Below are 13,098 nucleotides of genomic sequence, written 5' to 3' on the forward strand. Positions count from 1 at the left end.
GCTGGGTCACTGGCTACCATCTTCCCAGGACGAGAGTACAAGGCTGGGACTTTCCAGAATGTTTTTACCAGGATCCTTGCTGACCCTTAGAGCTGGTTTTCCTCTGGTGGGAGAGAATGACTTTTGCTGAAAGAGCAGGTTGTGGCGAAAACTGCTGGCCCTGGAAGTCAGGGGCCTTTCCTTCCCCTGGAATCCCTGTCCCCTGGAACCCCAGTTGTAGATCCCGGGCACTGCCTGTCAGAGCCACTAGCCTGCCTGGGAGATGGGGGAGAAGCCCAAAGCCAGCACTGCCCTGGGGGTTCCCAGGCCCCTGCTAACACCCAGCTGCGAGGGGCCACTGGGGGAGTGCCCCAGGACCCGGACTTCCTTCCCCACCCCCTGGGACCAAGAGAGATCAGCTGTCCTCTCAGGGGCTCTGGGCCAGGGCAAGAACCCGCCTTTCGTGCCTGGGACCACTATCACTGTGAAGATGCCACTAGTGGCAGGAGGAAGCCCCATGTTTTCTTGGAAACAGCCCCTGGCCGTGAGCTTTCCCAGCACAGATGAGAAAGAGCACCTGGCAGCCGGCTGGGAGACAGACGGAGACTGGGCCCCATGTGCTGAGCCTAGGCCCCCCGCTGGCCCCGAGCTGGTGCTAGAGCAAAGGCTGCCCAGTGGAAAGGAAGCCATCACGGGCTGGAGCAGACAGACAGCGGGGAGGGCACTCGCCTTGCATGTGGCTGACCGGGGTTCAAGCCTTAGCATCTCATATGTGGCCTGTGCATGGCCAGGAGTGACCTGAGCATTGAGCCAGAAGTGACATGTAAGCATCACTGGGTGTGGTCCAGAAAGGGGGGCTGGATGAAGAGCAGCTGTCACCTCAGCTCCCTAGAGGCTCAGAGCATCACAGAAGATGTTCTAAGGGCATCTGGAATGAGGGCATACGAAGCCACGGGCTGGCATCTGAGGGGACTTTGGGGATACTCAAGGTACCGTGCTTCTGTGGGAAGGAAGGGTCAATTCTCTGCACACTCAGAGTTGAGGTCCTTAGCTCCCAGCATCCTGATGGGCAAGAGGAGGCTTTAATGGGCTCCCCACCATTGAGAAAGCCTTTCCTAAGTGGGTCTAAGAGGTGCAAAATATACAGGACAATCTATTTTAAGGTTCCCTGCCTTTGAAACACTGCAAATGAAATCAGAACGCAACTCTCCAGCAGCCACACGCATCTCAGCCGACTCCCCCCGCTCCCCGTTCCGACTCCAGCAGGAGAGTCCGTGTGTGTGGAACCTTCGCTCTGTAGACAAGAACATGCACACCCCGGGCCCCCACGCATGTGGGAACTGCCCTCAGAGGTCTAGCTCTGTCCACACGCCCGACGGGCTCCACAGCTCTGCCTGCAAGCAGACGGGCTGGCGCTGGCGTATCCCCGGCAGGCCGGCCCTTGCCATGCTCCAGGCCAACAGCGCACCTGATGGAACCACCCTGGGGCTCCCTTTCCCGTCACCCAGAGTGGAAAGGAAGTCCCAGCTGATGCCGAGGGGTCCCCAGGCCCACTCACTTGTCTTCTGCGAAACTCTTCCCCGTGATGACATTCTTGCCTTGGGGCACGTAGTCCCAGTACTCCTCCACAATGCCCAGGTGGTAGGTTCTGGTCACGGCGCCGCCCGGCCCAGCCAGACCCAAGAAAACCAAGAGAAGGGTGCAGGCAGCCTTACGCTTCCGAGGCATTTGTGGATGTGACCCCGCCGGCGGCCTGCGCCCAGGAGCCGGGCCCTCCCCCGCACTCCAGCTAGTTATAAATCAGGAATGGTTGAGGCCCTCCTCCTCAGGTGGCGTGGGGTGGGGACGAGGCTTGTGTAAGCAGAACTGGCCCGCTGGGGGCGTTGCTGCATGCCGGCACCTTGCCAGCTATCCAAGAAATGTGTTAACTAGTTTCCTGGCTCACTGCCCGAGCCCAGCATGCCTGCCCTGGATGTCCAGGGTTCTGCTGGGGCATGAGTCATGCCTCCCTACCAGAATGGCACGCAGCAAGGTGGCGCTGGGCTCCCCTTCCCTCCACACCTGCGGCCGCGCCGGAGCATCCTGACATCCGGAAACCGGGCCTGCCTTCGTGAGCCCCGTGGAGGCCCTCTGTGGGGAGGCTGGTGATGTCACCGCTTCCGCCACGGCCGGCTTGCTTTACGAGGCTACATGAAACAATCAGCGCGCGTCGTAAAGTCCCTCACAGGGCTGTAAAGCCTCAGTAGGTCCCCAAGGTGGGCGCCCTCTCTCCACACTCTCTTAACCTCTGTCAGCAGAAAGGAGGATCTGGTCAATCAAACTCCGAGGCAAGGGCCCACTCACGCTCCACAGGAGGGGACAGGTCCAGGATGGGCTCTGCAGGCCGGTGGGGATGGTCAGCCACAGGTCTTGGAGTCAAACGGGGTGATGTGTCTCTGTGTAACGAGCCTGTGAGCCAGGGCCTCGCCTCGAGCGAGGAGAGAGTCAGCCGCCCCGGGAGGAAAGAGCAGGCGGACAGCGTTGGAACCAGGCACACTCACTGACCCAGCAGCACACAGAGCACAGCATCACCCGGGGAGAATGCAAACGGACTGGGGTTGCTTCCGTGCCACTGGTGGGCTGTGGGGACTCTGCGTCTCAGCAGCACCAGCATCAACACATGTGGGGTCTGCTCACCTAAGCCATGATTAAAAAAATATCTAACACCAGCAAGTCAAGAATAGAAGGGGGTGGGCTAGAGCTATAGTACAGTGGGGAGGGCGTTTGCCTTGCACAAGGGCTGACCCAGGTTCAATTTCCAGCATTCCATATGGCCCCCCTGAGCACTGCTAGGAGTAATTCCTGGGTGCAAAGCCAGGAGTAACCCCTGTGCATCACCGGGTGTGACCCAAAGAGTAAAAAAAAAAGAATAGAAGGGGGAATATTTCAACTTGATGCTAGACATTTAAGAAAAACCTACGGCCAATATTGCATGCAAAAGAATCTTTATTTATTTATTTATTATTTGTTATTAGTGAAAGACCACAAGGTACAGTTATAGACTTACAAATTTTTGTGCTTGGGTTTCAGTTATACAATGATCAAGTACCCATCCCTCCACCAGCGCCCATCCTCCACCACCACAGGTCCCAGCATCCCTCCCACCCCCCAACACCCCCATCCCACCCTGCCTCTGTGGCAGGGCATTCCCTTTTGTTCTCTCTCTCTCCTGTAAAAGAGTCTTTAATTCACTTAGACTTTACGTGATTATGCAGGGGCTGGGTCCAACTGCATCCTATTGGTATTTGTTTTTGATGAACATCATTTGATACTTGTTCCTTTCTTTCTTGACTTTATTGCTTAAAATGAGGAGGAAGGCAGATGGTTACTCACCACTTCTGTTCAAAACCGTCCCAGGAGCAGCAAGTGAGTCAGACAGAACAAACAGCATTAGATTGGACAGGAAAAGGTGAAACTGTCCTAATCCACAAATTATTACATGTAGAAAAATGTATGGAATCTACATATAAAGAAAAATAATAAGTGTGTTTACCAAGATAGTATGCAAGATCAATATGAAAAATTGTTTCATATGAAATATATAATTTGGCTTTACATATTTAGCACAGCGGGTAGGGCGTTCGCCTTACAAGCGGCCAACATGGCCGACCCGAGTTCGATTCCTCCGCCCCTCTCGGAGAGCCCGGCAAGCTACTGAGAGTATTCGATATGCCAGACACAGTAACAACAAAGTCTCCAATGGAGACGTTACTGGGCCTGCTCGAGCAAATCGACGATCAACGGGAGGGCCTTTACCTTTACCTTATACATATGAATCATCTCATATGAAATAATACTATTTTCAGTAGATTGAAACATTAAATATCTAGGGATAAATTCGACAAAAGATTTGAAATTTATACACTTTAAAGTTGCAGAACATGGGACTGGAGTCATAGCACAGTGGGGAGGGTGTTTGCCTTGCACTGCGCTGACCCAGGTTCGATCCCCAGCATCCTACGTGGTCCCCTGAAGCCCACCAGGAATGATTCCTGAGTGCAGAGCCAGGAGTAACCCCCGAGCATAGCCAAATTTGACCCCCCAAAATTAAAAAAATAAGTTGCAGAACGTTACTGAGTGAAATAAAAGAATACTTAAATGGCTTATCATGTTTATGGATGAGAAGATTCAGCAGTGTTAAAATGCCAATTTTTGTTTATTTATTTACTGCTTTTTTGGATCATACCCAGTGATGCACAGGAGTTACTCCTGGCTCATACACTCACACATTACTCCGGGCGTTGATCGGGGACCATATGGGATCCTGGGAATTGAACCCCGGTTGGCTGTGTGCAAGGCAAATACCCTACCAGCTGTGCTATCACTCCAGCCACTAAAATGCCAATTTTTAAAGAAAATTCAGCACATCTGTTTAAAAAACAAATAACTTTTTTTTTATAGAAAATAAGATGCTGATTCTAAAAATTGTATAGAAATTCAAGGTAGAAAAATGAAGATATCTGAAATTATGTGCCACAAAAATGTATAAGATCTTGGTTAGAATAAATATAAAATACTTTAAAATATTAATGAAGGGGCTGGAGTGATAGCACAGCGGGTAGGGCGTTTGCCTTGCACGTGGCTGACCCAGGTTTGATTCTCAGCATCCCATATGGTCCCCTGAGCACCGCCAGGGATAATTCCTGAGTGCAGAGTCAGGAGTGACCCCCTGTGCATCGCCAGGTGTGACCCAAAAAGCAAATAAATAAATAAATAAATAAAATATTAATGAACACCCAAAGAAATCATTGTGGATTTGTGTGTGTGTGTGTGTGTGTGTGTGTAGAAATAGAAGATACAGCAAAAAATTTCAATTATTCCCAAACTATAGGTCTTCTGCAATTTCCATCAAATTTCCAGCATTCCTTTGTGCAATTCTAAACTGAATCAAAAGGGCAAAAAAGGCAGAAAGATCATGGAGATGCCGCATGGGAGCTGGAGCCGAGAGACCTGCATGACTCCCAAGAGTGAGTGGCTGGCAGCCGTTACGGAAGGCAGGTGAGAGCTTCCTCACAGCCCAGCCAGGCAGGTGCATTCAGTGACTGTGCCTTGGTGCACACTCGGGACACTGGTGTCTGCACCGCACCTGCACCTGCTCTCAGGTGCTCACTCGGAAGGCCGGTATCTGTGTTGTACCTGCACCTGATCTCAGAGCAGCTTTCTTTGTGATTCCAGAACTGAGAAGCAGCCAAGCTGCCCTGCAGCTGGTGAACGAGTGGATAAAGTGTGGACACGTGGACAAGGGGAGCTCATAGGTGTTAAGGAGAGCCGGGATATGGGCAGGAAAGCTACAGCACCGGATGGCCTGTGGGGAAGGCAGAAGGGGGGGGCGGTGGTTAGGACACGGGGCCTGAGGCTGCAGGGCAGTGACTGTTTCTGCTCGCATGGACAGAGCTGTCCAGTCAGCACAGCCCTGTGGAAAGCGAGGGCTGCCAGGAAGGAGAATGGGCCGGGCAGAGTCATTGAAGGCCAAGATGTCCATTCTTTCGGGGATCCTGTGGGGGCAGGGGTGTCAGGGGAACACTGGACACTACTCACAGAGAGGTGGGAAGCAGGATGTGAGGGAGGGTCACTCTGCAGCCCTCACAGATGTGGACACATTCCAAACAGGTGCCCTGAGTTACCACCGAGTACCACACTCCGAGCACCACTGTTTCTTCGTTTTCTCAAAGCCCAGTACTGCCCCCTTGTCCCCTCTGGCAGAAGTTTGGCGCCTGGCCGGCAGCTACAGAAGAAGGGACTTCAGCTTGGCCTCTGAGGAAGTAGGGCTCAAGGAGTTCTTAGAACCTGAAAAGGTCCTGAAATAAAGGCCTTTTTGTTTATGCCCCAGGGAACTCCCACTTGGGCCTCAGAGATTTGGCATGCTATCAGAAGCCGCAGCAGGACACACTTCCCTGAGAGAAACTGAGGCAGCCCCAGGGAGCAGCAGCCCCACAGAGGAGCAACGCCAGCTCCTGGCTGAGAGCAGAGGTAGGAGCCGAGGGCAGCCCCAGGGCTCCGTGCCTCGGCAGGGAGCCAGGTGGCCAGGGACTGAGCGAGCTGACCCAGGTCCACTTAAGCTCTGAAGTGGTGTTCTAGAAAGTTCTCTGGAAATCCTCCCTTTTCTAGGGCAATTGGTAAACATTGCACAAGAGGCGGGGGGGGGGGGGGGGAGTCCTCATGCCCTAAGCTCAGGGCTCCCATCACACTCCCTTCTGGCACCCCCACGCAGCCCCAGGATAGGTTCTGATCCCCAGAGAATGGGGAGGGGGCTGCAGTGGTTTCGGCTTCAGCTAGGGGTGCTTCTGATTGCTTACCCCAGGGGACCCACAAGCCTGGAGAGCCAGCCAGGCCCACGTGCCCTCCCTACTGCGGGCCTTAGTGGCCAGCATGCCGTCCATACTGCACCAGCTCCCGCAGGCTCAGCCCCCACCCACGCAGTTCCTCCGTGTGTGGATGGTAGGGAGCGTGGGTGGTGGGCCCTCCCCGCTGCCCACACTCGCCTTGTCCTGCAGACTCTCAGCTCCCAGCCCTGACCATCAAGAGGAGTAAGGGGCCTGTGCCTCCCTCTGCACCCCTGGCCCTGGGCTGCTGCAGTATGGGGTCTGTCTGCAGTTCACATTCATTCTCAGGCCACTGCCTGCTACTTTCTGAGGCCCAACCTGGATAGTCCTGTTCTCTCTGAGTCTGCAGGTCATCCAGGGGCACTGGGCAGTCCACTTGGGGCCACATGTCATGCAGCCTGATGGTCCCTGAGGCCAGCGTCTCCCGCCTTATTGGCAGAAGTAGAATCCAAGGCTGGGGGAAAGAGGTTAACAGGTCACCCAGAGGGGCTGAGGCACTTGCCGTGCGTCCCACACGTTGCCCAGGAGCTGGAAAGAAACAGGAGGAGTCCTCCCCCCAGTGCAAGCCGGGTGCCAGGGACCTCCTCCCACCCACACGAGAACTCACAACCATCCCCATGGTAACAGGCCCTGTCACCCCTAAAGAAAGGCTGGGGTCCTGCTCACACACCCTTTGTTCCAGAGAGGGAGCAGCTTGAAAACCAAATGCACAAACAGTGATTATTAGGGAGGTGTCCCTGCACTGAGTGACACAGCAGTACGCCTGGTGTGCATGTGTGTGCATGCGTGTGCATGTGTGTGAGTACGCATGTGTTCACATGTGTGTATGTGTGCACGTGTGCGTGTGTGCATGTGTGTGCTGTGTGTGCATGTGTATGTCCATATGTGTGTGCATCTGTGTGTGCGCATGTGTGTATGTGTGTGTGCGTGTTCATGTGGGTATATACACCTGTGCGTGTGTTCGTGTAAGTGACCTGTGTGTGGCACATGTGTGTGTGCGTATGTCTGTGCGTGTGTGCGTGTGTATGTGTGTATGTGTGTGCATGTATGCGTGTGTGTGCATGTGCATGTATGCATGTGTGTGCACGCGCACGCATATATGGGTGTATATGTGTGTGTGGGGGTGGCCCTCAGCTTCCATTTCACGGGTGCATTAGAGCTGGGAAGTCCCTTCCCTGTCAGGATCCCAGGGAGCTGAGCTCTGAGGAAAAGCTTTGGGGCCCCACTCTGGGTCTCACGGCACCCCTGTGCGAGCAGGCTGGGGGCCTCCTGGAAAACCAGCTATTGGTCTGGTGCAAGGGCCCAGGGGGCTGGGGCCCAGGGTCAGCCTAGGAGTGCCAGAGGGTCCATATGCAAAAGACAGAAGTCGGCCCTTGAGCCCACACCTCTGACCACGGGGCCCTCTTCCTGGCCCTTCCCACACTCCTATAAAGCAGGTTCCGGGCTTGGTGGGGAAACTGAGTTATGCATGCTCCTGTGAGCTGGCACTATAGGACTCCCAAAAGCTATCCCAGACTTGGGCTCTTCTTGGGAGATGCTACACTTCCCCGCCCTACCCTGGCCCCCAGCCTGTCCTTCCCCACCCACAGGACACAGGGAAGCAGGACGGGGACATGGAAAGTGTGCTGACTTTCTGAACCTGGGGAGCCCCTGCTGATCCCCGGGGATGCCCCAGGAAGCCCGCCTGGCCGCATCAAAGGTGCTGCTGCCTAGATGTCTGGCTCCACCTGGAGCCTCCTCGGCTGAGACCTCCTGGGGGTAGAGATTCCCAGGAGAAAGGCCAGGGTGATCAAAGCCTGGCCTGCCCATCTGCGGAGAAGGCTTCTGTGGGCAGAGCCCCGCTCGGGCTGGGCACGTAGGCACATGCGGCGTGCCGGGGCGTGGCCTGCACCTGCCGGCACAGCAGGGATGCAGAGTGCACGGCTTCCCGACTGGGCTGCAGACCAACCCCGTAAAACTCGAGCAGCCCAGCCATTGTTCTCCCCAGCGACACTTGCCTTCAGTCACCGCTTTATGAGCTGCTTTCCCACGAGCAGCTTTGGGAGGAGGAGGAGGGGCGGCCCGGAGGTCTCCAGGCCCTAAGCCAGGAACCAAGGACATCAGGCATGCGAGTCCCAAGCCCTCAATCCAACCCAAGCTGTTCCGACGAGTTCGAGACAAACGTGACTTCCCTTGTCCTGCCGCTGCCCCAGTCTCGCACCCCTCCCTGTCCGTCGGGCCCTGGCCACAGGCATTCTGCGTATACAACCATGGATTCCTGGCCAGTTCCCCACTGAGAGCAACATTCTGTACCCTTTGCTCATCCTTCCTGTGCTCCTTCCTCACGGCCTCTGCCACTGGCAGCCTGTGGATCACAGCTCACTGTGCATCTGTGAGAGCGTTTGTTGAGCCCTGAGTGCCCAGATGAGGCCAGTGGACAGACTGATGGAGACAGGAGCCATTCCCCCCAAGGACAGTGAGGACCCCCCCCACACACACACAACGTGCTGTCTCACTGGGCCCCAGTGGCTCCCCTGAGACAGGACGCCCAGGCATAAAGCTCGGGGATGCATGTCTGGGTGCTCGGGAGCCAGAAGCTGGCCCCAGTGTTGACCACAGTGAACAGCCCTAGAGAGCAGAAACCTATCCCCTGGCACTGTGCCGCTGGGCTCTGGACACTTGTCTTGGAAAACGCACATGCATTTAGGTAGAGTGGTACTGTTCTGGCATTCAATGACTTTGTGTCAAAATGTAGACTTGCTCTTGTGAAAGAGCTTAACGGCTTTGAGCTTTCACACTGTTGTCGCTTGCTTTTCTTTTCCTTAGAGGACTCCCCACAGTGCTCAGCGTCCTGGACCATTCCCAGCACCCAGTCGAGCTGAGAGGGCCTGATGGTCTGGGGCTCAGCCCTGGGAGGCCCAGATGACACTCTGGCCCCAGCCATGCGAGGTATGACTCCAGGGCTAAGTCGGGGTGGGAGGAGCGTATCAGCTGTGCCCAGGGCTGCTCCTCTCTCTGTGCTCGGGGACTACAGTGGAGAACCCGTCATGCAAACCACAGAGCCTGGGATCTAGCAGATTCATCAGCCAAGGAAACAGAAACCCAAGTAAAGGATGATCACATGAGAACATAGTAGGAATGACACCACAGGGAAGAGAACCTCCTTTTGTCTCCTCATGGGGGATAACGGTCTCCGAGCTGTGCTCTGCAGTGTCCACAAGACAACAGGCGAGTTTCAGAGCACCAGCATGGCGAGGAGCCTGCAGCCAGCCGTGCACCAGGAGACCCAGGGCTGGCAGCCAGGGCCATGCCTCTGGGGTGCCCATGTGTGGTGGCAGGGGAGAGGAGTGAAGGGCCTTTCTGTACTTGAGAATGCATAGGAGTATGTGCTGCAATGGAAATGGAGTAATAGGGTATCTTAGCACACTTGAGAAAATGTCTGTCCTTGCTAATAATTTAAAATAGGCAAGTAAAAACAACTCAGAGGTATATTCTTATTAGCACTGCACTGTCCTCCCATTGTTCATCGATTTTCTCGAGCGGGCCCAGTAACATCTCCATTGTGAAACTTTGTTGTTACTGTGTTTGGCATATCTAATATGTCACGGGTAGCTTGCCAGGCTCTGCGTACGGGCGAGATACTCTTGGTAGCTTGCCGGGCTCTCCGAGTGGGGTGGAGGAATCGAACTCAGGTCAGCCATGTTGGCTGCGTGCAAGGCAAACGCCCTACCACTGTGCTATCGCTCCAGCCCCTGTGCTATCGCTCCACTTTAAAGTAACAAGACCAGTGATAGAAGCCAGCAACCATATGTTTGGGGAAGAATACATTCACAAGAAATTGGACGCTGATCCACATCTGTGCCCATCTCGCTCAGAGAAGCAAGCTCTCTCTCTCATTCTACTGTCTCTCTCAGGGCTACAAACTCTCTCTCTCTCTCACTGAGCTATCTCTCAGGGCTGCAAGCTCTCTCTTTCTCTCTCTCATACATTTTTTGAGGTCATACCCAGAAGTTCTCAGGGTTTACTATTGGTTCTGTGCTCAGGGATTACTCCAGATGGGGCTCAGGGAACCGCATCAGGTGCTAAGGATTGAATCCAGGTCAGCCACATGCAAGGCAAACACCTACCTGCGGTGTGATCGCTCTGGACTGCTCTCACACATTTTGATCTCATAGTTCTTAGGCACCAGAAGGAAACTCCTTCTTAAAAAGCCTCTTGACTGAATTAACATTGTTTTACAGTATTATTTGTGTTTCAGGGGTCTGTCTCTGTAAGTGACTGCGCATACGACACTCTTTCCCCGCTGAATCTGTCCTCAATAATCATTGGCCCTTTTTTAGCTTTTGCCCCCTCCTTCCTCAAATCTCTCCTCTTCTGGAAACACTAATATGATCTTATATCTGCGTATTTTGTTGGATTTGGCTCGTTTCTTGTTCCCTTAAAATATTTCTCTTTTTAATGCTAAAGATCTTTACAATACAATAAATTATTGAAATATACAAGTGAATGAATAGAATGTATATAGCTACTTAAGCTGACAGAAGCACGGATGATGGAGAGTGAAAGGCCAGAGCATGGAGCAATGTTCTCACTGGTGGCTGCGGCATAGAGCTTGGGTGTGAACAGAACAGAGCTTCCAGTCACAGCGCCTGTGGGTCATACAGCACTGCTTGGACCTGGGTCTCTGCTGGTGTCTGGAGGACAGAGGAAAGAGACAGACACCCAGATGACAAGCACAGATATTTTTGATGGGTAAGCCCACCAAAATGATTATAATAGATTGTCAGGAGGTGATAAGCATGTTCTAAACACCATGGCTGGCTGCAGATTCCTTGCCATGCCAGTGCTCTGAAACTTGCCTGTTGTCTTGTGGACACTGCAGAGCACAGCTCGGAGACCGTTATCCCCCATGAGGAGACAGTGTTTCTTCACGGCCCTGACAGAAGGGGGTTCTCTTCCCTGTGGAGTCATTCCTAGTATGCTCTCACGTGATCATCCATTTCTGGGGTTTCTGTTTTCTTGGCTGATGAGTTTGCCAGATCCCAGGCTCTGTGGTTTGTGTGACGGGGGTTCTCCACTATAGTTCCCATCAGTGAGCTGAGGGCTCTGTCCTCACTGACCCATTGTGACTCTGAGCATTTGCTGGACTGCTCTTCCTCAGGACCCTCGGTTGCTCCTCATAGCCAACATAGGGTCGTGTGTAGCCCAGCAGATTCCTCTGAGGCTTGCAGGTCCCCACCATCCCTGTGATCTTCCTCCCTCCTGCTTACCTCAGCCTCCCCCGCCTGGCTCCTGTGTCCCTGGGTGTTACGGGTGCATCGGTGTGGTTCAGCTGTAAAATCGGCCCCCACGAGCCTGTTAGGTGCTCCAGGCTGGGGCTGGGGGCGTGGAGCCCCACCGAACGATGTCTCCTACTTCAGCAGCTTTCTTTGTGCATTAGCTCTGTCTGCCTGAGAAGCAACGACAATCTGAGGTGCTCTGAGGCCAGGGAGGGAACTTTGGGGATCCTGTCACCCTACCCACTACACGGCGCATGGCACAGAGCAGGAGTTCACTAAATATTAGCAGGGTTTTTATTAAAATTGCTATCATCAGTAGTGTAAACTCTGCTTTGAAAAACCAAACTAGGAAAGCAGAAGGTCGGGAGTAGAAGAACATATGTCCGCACCCCTGGCCTTGCTGTACACAGAGGGACACCAAACAGAGCCCCCCCCCCCAAGGGCTCCCACTCCACCTGCCACTCTCCAAACATCTGGCCGCATTCCCGAGGGCTCTGGCACAGATTCTGACTCCAGAAATCGCCAGTCTTGCCCAGGCTACATTGGTGTCTTCAGGAACAGAGACCCTGGTCAGTGCTGCTGAGCCCACATGTTCTGGCCTCCAGGGACCCTCCCCTGTGGCATGAGGGTCATTCACATGGACCCTCACTGCAGAAGGGACCTGCTCTCTAAAGGCCAGATGGCAACTCACTGCATTTGCCGAGTAATCCAGGCCGAGTAATCCCTGAGAAGACAAGACTTCCTCTCATGACTGGCAACTCCGATGTTTCCGGTCAAGCAAGCAACAGCTCTTTAGAGCAGTCTGCATTTTATTTAATTGAAATGATATTGGAAGGTTTATGTTGGGTTTTTTTGTTTGTTTGTTTTGTTTTTGGGGAGGGTTGTTTCGATATACAGAACTGACCTCACATTACCAGCCTGACTGGAGTACTTGGGCCTCACTTACTGGGCATTGAGAGGACTGTAGATATTTGAGAAGAGTAAGAAAGCAGAGGACAGACTTTTCTCCATGAAACTGGGAGAGCTGCTCGTTCATAGCTGAGCCCGACTAGAATGACGTGAAGTGTGCAGTTTCCTGGTCCCCCTGCATCAGGAACAGGATCACCCGTTTGCCCCCTCCTCACCCACCATGCTTTGGGTTTTCTCATTATCCCAGAACTAAGAATTCTTAGTCTTCTCCCTAGTCTAAGAATGTCTCATAATAGCTGACTCCAAGTCTTGGCACTCCATTTGATTCTGACAGAATTAAGGGGGTAAAAGTCTGGACGGGGGCACTCACAGCACAGACCTCATGAAGCTTTCTATTTCTTTGCCGCATGTGGCAGTGCTGAAATCATATCACTCCTGACTGCTCACAGGTCACTCCTGGTGGTGCACAGGGGTCATAGGCAGTGTTGGGATGTTTGTACAGTTTTGTGCAAGGCAAGTGCCTTACCTACTGTACTATCTATCCTGCCATATACCATTTTCATATGAAAAACAAGCCACAATTAAAACTT

General features: G+C 53.5%; 1 protein-coding gene across 1 annotated transcript in view; it reads right to left on the reverse strand.

The window, feature by feature from the left end:
- The window catches only part of HEPHL1 (hephaestin like 1), a 29,830-nt gene extending 28,123 nt beyond the window's left edge, over positions 1–1,707 (reverse strand). Inside the window, exon 1 of the mRNA XM_056115219.1 lies at positions 1,538–1,707. Coding sequence (XP_055971194.1) covers positions 1,538–1,707 — 170 coding nt within the window. The remainder of the gene's footprint in view (positions 1–1,537) is intronic.
- Between the last annotated feature and the right edge of the window lie 11,391 nt (positions 1,708–13,098).

This window comes from Sorex fumeus, unplaced genomic scaffold (genome assembly GCF_029834395.1).
Source record: "Sorex fumeus unplaced genomic scaffold, SorFum_2.1 ptg000028l, whole genome shotgun sequence".
NCBI lineage: Eukaryota > Metazoa > Chordata > Mammalia > Eulipotyphla > Soricidae > Sorex > Sorex fumeus.